At 37.6% G+C, this 7,527-nt stretch overlaps 1 protein-coding gene across 1 annotated transcript in view; it reads left to right on the plus strand.

The window, feature by feature from the left end:
• ITPR2 (inositol 1,4,5-trisphosphate receptor, type 2) overlaps positions 1-7,527 on the plus strand; it is a 494,095-nt gene that overhangs the window by 143,506 nt on the left and 343,062 nt on the right. Inside the window, exons 12-13 of the mRNA XM_011946983.1 lie at positions 2,622-2,721; positions 3,261-3,421. Coding sequence (XP_011802373.1) covers positions 2,622-2,721; positions 3,261-3,421 — 261 coding nt within the window. The remainder of the gene's footprint in view (positions 1-2,621; positions 2,722-3,260; positions 3,422-7,527) is intronic.

The following is a 7,527-nucleotide window of genomic DNA, read 5'->3' on the forward strand; positions in this document are numbered from 1 at the left end:
AACCATAAGGCTATGATGCACTCTCTAGATGCATTGAGGAGTCTTGCACATATTATTAGGATTAGTGGGATGGCTCTAAACTGGCCTTGATGGAGCAGTATTGTGCTTGGCCTTGGCAGATGGCAGTGGTGAAGCCAAAGGCACCTATGCAAAAAGGCAGACATTGTGTGGGTTTCCTCCAGGGAGGGTAAAAAGTTACTGTAATAACACTACTGAGAAACATTGCTGGTAAAGCTTCCCAGGGTGTTTTGTGGCTATTCTCATTCATGAGAAATGTTGCCGAATTTCATACCTTATATGAGTCCATCTCTCACTCTTTTTTGTTCCATCAATATAAGCCTGTAAAGAGATCCTCTCTGGTTTTACCTGACCCAGGTCTCTGGCTTTCTCCTCTCAGGACTGGGACCTTAATCAATCCTTACTATGACTTTACTTATTTTAGATTTAAGTCAGCAAAAAGGGAGCCCTTCTTGAACTCTAACCAAGAGAGTTAAGGAAATGATAAAAGGATCTTACTAGAAAGTGTATAGAACCACGATGATGGCCACCGAGCCTCCCTTTATATGGAATCATTAATCTATTACTTTTCAGAACTGTGGAAGCCCTATTCAGTATAGTGCAGAATTTTGTATTAACATCAATTCATCTGTCATTAATTGTATTAAAGCCAACATTAATTAATGCTTAATAATAACTACTATTATAACTCTTGAGCACTTTTTATGTACTAAGTCCTGTGTCAAGTTCTTAATAAATATTGTCTTATTGAATACTGGCAGTAACCCTTACAGATCAGAAACTAGAGACTAAGTTAGAACAGTGGCTAACTCAAGTTGACTGTAAATTCGAATCACCTGGGTAGTGTGGACACCTCACCATACCCTGGCCACGCTGAGACCAGTGAAATCAGAGTCTCACAGGTGGGGTGCAGGCTTTACTCTTTTTAAAGAATTTATTACCTAAGTGATTCCACTGTGGAGTCCAGTGTTTCTCAAACTTTATAGTCCAATGCTGCTTAAACTAAATCACTGTACTGAATCACTTGGGGACCTGAAGACAACTGAGTACAAATTACATCTCCTGTGTAATTCAATGCAGAAGATGCTAAGTGATAAAACAGAGGCATTTCAGAATTTCTAGATATTTGAACAAAGATTGGAGGACTGCTATTTTAGATTTGTGAAACTCAGTTTGTATTTTATCTACTTTTGTAAAGGAGCAGAACCAGGTTGTTGAATGAATCTCTTTGCCTGAGGCCCTTGGCATTTTATTTGGTTTTCTTTTCTTGGCCCTAATGCTTTTTACCTTATGTTGTAAGACATATTTATGCCTTATCTTTATACTGATATGTAAGCAACTTGAAGGCAGAGTACTTACTGTGCTTTTCTTTTAATAGGCATTATACACATATTTGTTAAAGAAATAACAAAAGATTATAAAAGATTTACCAAAAATGGTAATACTTGAGTAGGATGAAGTTCTAGGTGTCCTTTCTTAGGCACTTTCTCACAGTTCATATCCAGTAAATTTTTAAAATTCATGTTACATGGAATTAGCAAATACTGAACTATTGTTCCTAGGGGAAATACAGAGTTAGGTTCCTGTGAGCTTCTGGTCACAACATTTTTGTTGATCAATACATAGCCTTGTTCTATGTGTGCTTCTGTTTAAATACACCTTATTCAGTGTATGTTGCTGATTCATTAACATTGAATTTGTGGTCAGTAGCACTATAACTCATGCATGAACGAAGCTCATATAGCACAAGTATTTTCTTTGTAAGGCATATGACAGCCTTCTTGTGCTTGGGAACACTAGACGTGCGTAACTTTAGGAACTTCTATACCTCATGCGGGGGCCATCTTAAACATCAAAATCACCAAAAAAAAAGCACAGAAATGTGAAAAACATGGCACTAAATAGAACACAAAAAGGACACTCGTTTATAGCATGAGAGCTGAGACAAGACGCAGAACATCACCTTGTTCTACTTCAGCTTGGAAATGTGCCTGCTGGGCCACTTAAATTTTTGTCACTCTGTGTATGTCCTGGAATGACCACAAAAGCTCCTTGAATACTGATTGGGGGGCTACAAATAAATTTTAGTGAGCAGGAGAATTCACAAGTACAGAAGCCACAAATAATGAGGATTTATTGTACATTAATACTTTCACATGCAGATAATTAAACTACACAGACTACACTACTGTCTGCCAGCAGTGTTAGCTGAGTTATTTGTTATTTGATCGATGTTCTTAGTTTAGCAGGCATCAGAACTGCCTGGAGAACCTATTAAACTACTCATTGTTGGGCCACACCCCCAAAGTTTCTGATTCAGTCAATGGGGATAAAGTTTCAGAATTTGTATTAATAACAAGCTCCCAGGCGATGCTGATGCCACTGGTCTAGGGACCACACTTTGAGAACTACTGGCTTAGGTAATAATGCTGCATGCTTTGAAATAGTCTATAATTCAGAATTTCCCCTTAAAGCAGAGGGATCTTGAGTCAATTACTAGTTAATATATATTTATGTTCATATCATATAAGAAGCTGTTAAAGATGTCAATATGTAAATGTGCTAACTTTTTATAATTTTTTTTTATATTGTTTTGCTTTTAGGAACTCATATGTTCGGTTAAGGCATTTATGCACCAACACATGGGTAACCAGTACTAGTATCCCCATAGACACAGATGAAGAGAGGCCTGTTATGTTAAAGGTAAATGTCACTGAATGTGGTTTAATTTTTAGCCAAATGCCATGCGAATAGGATTAGGATAGGAATGCTGTGTGACATGTTCCTTATACTCCATCTTCACCAATATTAGATATCATTGCAATTAGTTACATCAAGCATGCATGTCTGCCAGTTGCTTAGGTAGCTGATCTAAAATGGGTTGGAGGCAGCAAAGTTGTGATTCAGGAGGATGCTACAGAGACATCAGAAAGAATGGTAACAGCATGTGGATGGAGAAGTAGAATCCAGGAGTGCCTTTTCTCTACTCTGTCAAAACTGGAGCAGAGGGCAAGTGTGAAAGGGAGAGGTTTCCAGTGGGGCTTTGGAACAGGGCAGGACGTGGACGCAGGAAATCTCTGTGTCCCTATAGCCTTTCGTAGTGGATGAAGCATGTGGGAGTTACTGTGTTTGGATGATCTATTCTTGTCTTATATTTCTTAAACATTACTAGATGTGTTAGTCCTCAAAGAATATTGTATAGTTGTTTATAAAACTAATCTTAATGAAAAAACACATTTCAGATTGGAACCTGCCAAACCAAAGAAGATAAAGAAGCGTTCGCCATCGTGTCTGTCCCACTGTCTGAAGTTCGAGACTTAGACTTTGCCAATGATGCCAATAAAGTACTAGCGACCACCGTTAAAAAGCTAGAAAATGGCACAATAACTCAGAATGAAAGGAGGTGGGTATCTTTTTAAATGGGTCTTAAATAATCAAGAGTCAGTTGTCAATTGTTATAGTAAGCCTGATGTGAATGAATGACTCTAAGGGAATATTTATAACATTCTCAATAGCACACCTGCTTCTGAATGAGGTGGGAACTTACTCCTCTTGATCATAGTGAATGAAATTTGTCAAATTTAAATCTGGTGGAATATTTACTTGTGCCATTTTAGCTTTGCTTGAAAACAGTTGTTTTAAGTTATTTTCTGGTCATTCTTTTTTAAATCCTTTGTGGGAGATTTGCAATACCTTTTGCTGTGCATGATTTGATATTTGGATTTAGAGTTCTAAAGGACCTAAAGAAAGTTTTGTGTTTCTCTGATGTTATTTATTCAAGATGCATTTCTCAGCTCTGGTACCAGAAAACAAACAGATATGTAAAACCAGAAAAATTATCTGCAAGATGTAGCTCTCTGCCCTTATAGCTTGTTCAGAGAAACTGGATCCTTGATTCTTAAGCTCTGGTTTTGGAAATAAGTAAGAAAGAGAATGATATTGACAGGTAGCGATTATTGCATGCCTGCTTTGTGTCAGTTATTAGGTTGGGCACTGTAAATATATTTTATCTAATCCTTCAAATAGCCTTGAAATAGATATTCTTATTTTACATAAAGGAAAACTGAGGAGGGTAAGCAAACAAGGTAAGGCTGCATAGTTAATATTAAGGGGGGATTCAGTCATGTGTGGTTTAAAGTCCATATGCTTTCCAGTGTGCCCAAGCACAAGCTTCCTCTGTATTTCCTCTCTTCATGATCTGCTACATGCCTTTTAATTTAAACAAGAAAAAGCTATTTGCCAATTTCCCAGGCATTCAGACATTGGAACTCTCATACACAGCTGGTGAGATGATAATTGATATATGCACCTTGGAAAATAGTTTGGCAGTAACTAGCAAAATTAAAGAAGCAAACACCCCATGACTCACCAATTCCACTCCTAGGCTGAACATTCTTGAACATCTGTCCGAAAGACTCTCCTCCACATGTGTACCAGGATGCATGTTCAAGAATGTTCAGCTTTGTTTGAAATAACTCCAAATGGAAAACCATCCAAATGTCCAACACCAGTTGAATAGAGGATGAACCACATCTATGTGCAATGGCATGGCTAAATTTAACAAACGGATTGGGGGAAAACTAGACACAACAAATACATTCACTGTAATACTATGTGTAACATTCAAAAACAAACTCCACTCCATTTCTTTGGGGGCCTTTAAGCAATTAGAAGAACCATAAAGAAATGCAAGGAAGTCATTGTGACAAAAATCAGGATGGTGTTTCTTCTTAGAGGGGAGGGAGGAATTATGCTCCCTGAAGGTTTGAAAGGCTCCTGCAGGGTTCCATTCCCTGCTCTTGGTGGTGGCTTCGTGGGATTCACTTATCAGTAGTTCTTAGCTATATGTTTTTGAACTTTTTAGATATACATCTTACAATACAGAAGAACAAAAAATCCAAGTTCGCTTCCCTCCATCCCTGTCAATTAGAAAAAAATCCTAAATATGCAAACAAATGGAATAGCTGTTTCTCAGCTCCCTCTCTGTTCTTACCTCTATTTTTTCCCCTGCCAAACTTACATTTCAAAACAACTATTGTATATTCAGTCACACCTCCAACCCTCTTAGGGGAAATGAATAAAGGCCGGAAGCAGAAACAACTGGCCCATTTTTATGGGCTATAGACAATTAAATATCAGAGCTAAATTATGGCAGGAAATGGATTCTAATGTGCAGATAGGAATTTTTATTTGTCTGTTATTGATCTAACTTTTCCTTTCGTGAATCTGTTTCTTTGTTTCTAACACTCTTACATATGCACAGCAATTTTCTTGGCTTCACTTAAAAAGTCTCCCTTGCTAAGCATTAAGGTATTCCTTGAAGAAAAGGACAGATAAAAATTCAGATTATGGGCTCTCCACCATCACTGGCTGGAATCCTGTGCCAGTCACTCTTCTTCAGTCATGGCTGGAGATTATCTTAACCTCTCAAGATGAATCTAAGGAAGGTGGTGGACTAGGACTAGCTAGAGAGCATGCATTTTTATTTCCTTTGCTTCTTTCTTTCCCTACTGTTTTGGAGTGAAAAACATTGTATTAATAGCAAAGAGAAGGCTTTGCCTAAGAAATATGAAGGTACAATTATTGATCTTAATTTAGTAATTTCAGAAAAGCCACCTCCTATCAAAATTCATTCAAAGCTGCCTGTCAGTAAGGTAGAGCTTATTGGCAGAGTTGAATGCATTTGTATTATTTTCTCAGTTTTGGGATTGAATATAAAATTATTTCTGAAAATAACTGACAACTCTGACTTTTTTCCCCCTATGGAAAATGAAGTGATTATTATCTGTGTCAAAAAGCCTGTGTTGTCGGAATTTTTTTTTTCCTCTCTCTCTCTCTCTCTGTCTTCCCTCTTTACTTATCCCAGGAATGAACATGAGCTCTGGAAGTACAGCTCTTGTATTATGCTTCAAGATCCTCAACCATAAATATTTTCAGTGGAATTTTCTAATCTTATTCTACATAATCACACCCACAAAATAGAGAGGACTGGGAACATGTTGTCAGAGAGAGAGGAGGGAAGATGGAGGGGTGTTAACTGCCATCCAGAACTTGAGGAAGTGACACAGGCAGTCCTTGACCAGCATTTCTGCACTGTGTTTACCTCTGAGGATACACAAAATACTGGGGTTTCTCTCAAGCAGTGAGAGTTCAGAGATGTGATTAATTCAGTATTACTAAACTCCTGGTACGTGCCAGGCACTTGGCCACGCAGCATGGGTATATGTGGTGCTAATGTGGTGGTGAAGGCCACAGACTATCCCATGTCTCTGTGAAACTTACCCTCTTGAGGGATGGTTCTCATTCCCCATGATAGGAGCTCAGGATCTAGAACAGGGGTTATCCACCATGTGATCACCAGATCAGATGTCATTCTGATGTTGCTTCTCAGAGCAACATCATTTTCTCTTAATTTTTTTTTGCCAGGTATGGCTATCCTGACACCAGCAATCTTTAGTTTAACATTTGCCTGATGTCTCTTTTTCCATATCTTTTTATTTCAGGTGTCCTGGTCATTTTGTTTTAGTGAGCAGCAGAAGGTTGATTGTAACAATCTAATCTGATAGTCTATTTTATTTATTTTTTTGAGGCAGGGTCTTGCTCTGTTGCCAAGGCTGGAGTGCAATGGTGCAATCATGGCTTACTGCAGCCTCGACCTCCTGGGTTCAGGTGATCCTCTCACCTCAGACTCCCAAGTAGCTGGGAACACAGGCGCATGCCACCACACCCAGCTAATTTTTTGGATTTTTCTAGAGACAGGGTTCGCCATGTTGCCCAGGCTAATCTCAAACTCCTGAGCTTAAGCAATCTGCCTTTCTTGGCCTCCCAAAGTGCTGGGATTACAGGCGTGAACCACCGTGCCTGACTGATAGTCTATTTTCATTTGCAAGTTAATGACTTTGTATTTGATAAATTTATTTGAATGCATTTTTATTTTTGTTTTTCTTTCTTTAGTGTAGCTTGTTTTCATTTCCTTTACTTCTTCCTTGCTTTCTGCTAGATAAATAAAGTTTATATTCCCCTCCCACCATTTTCTGTTTTCTCTACTGATTTAGAAGCTTTTGGTCATGTTTTCATTCATTAGCAATTACACTTGAATTCTTATCATACATTTTGACTGTATATTCTTCTTGATAAAATCGAAGTTACTAATTTTTTTCTCCCTCCCCTGGAAGAAAAGTGTTGCAGCATGCTTTGGTTTTGCCCTGACATTCTCCCTCCCATCTTTCTTGTAGTAGTTGTCTAGAACCATAGTTCTGTGTTTATTCTCTTCATTTGTAAAATTTTATTTTAATTTGATAAATACAAAAGAATAAATGTATCAGTATAAATCATGATGCACCACGTTTCCTTTTTACTGATAAATTTTGTTCCTTTTTTTAAAAGACAATGAAACATCTTTTTTTTAACTTAAAACATTTATTTTATTTTTTAATCTTATTCAGTAGTTTTTGGGGAGAGAAATTTAGTTTCTAAATTTTTTTTAGTGATTTTTTTTTAAACAATTTT

The sequence above is a fragment of the Colobus angolensis genome, unplaced genomic scaffold (assembly GCF_000951035.1).
Source record: "Colobus angolensis palliatus isolate OR3802 unplaced genomic scaffold, Cang.pa_1.0 Scaffold256, whole genome shotgun sequence".
NCBI classification, from domain to species: Eukaryota; Metazoa; Chordata; class Mammalia; order Primates; family Cercopithecidae; genus Colobus; species Colobus angolensis.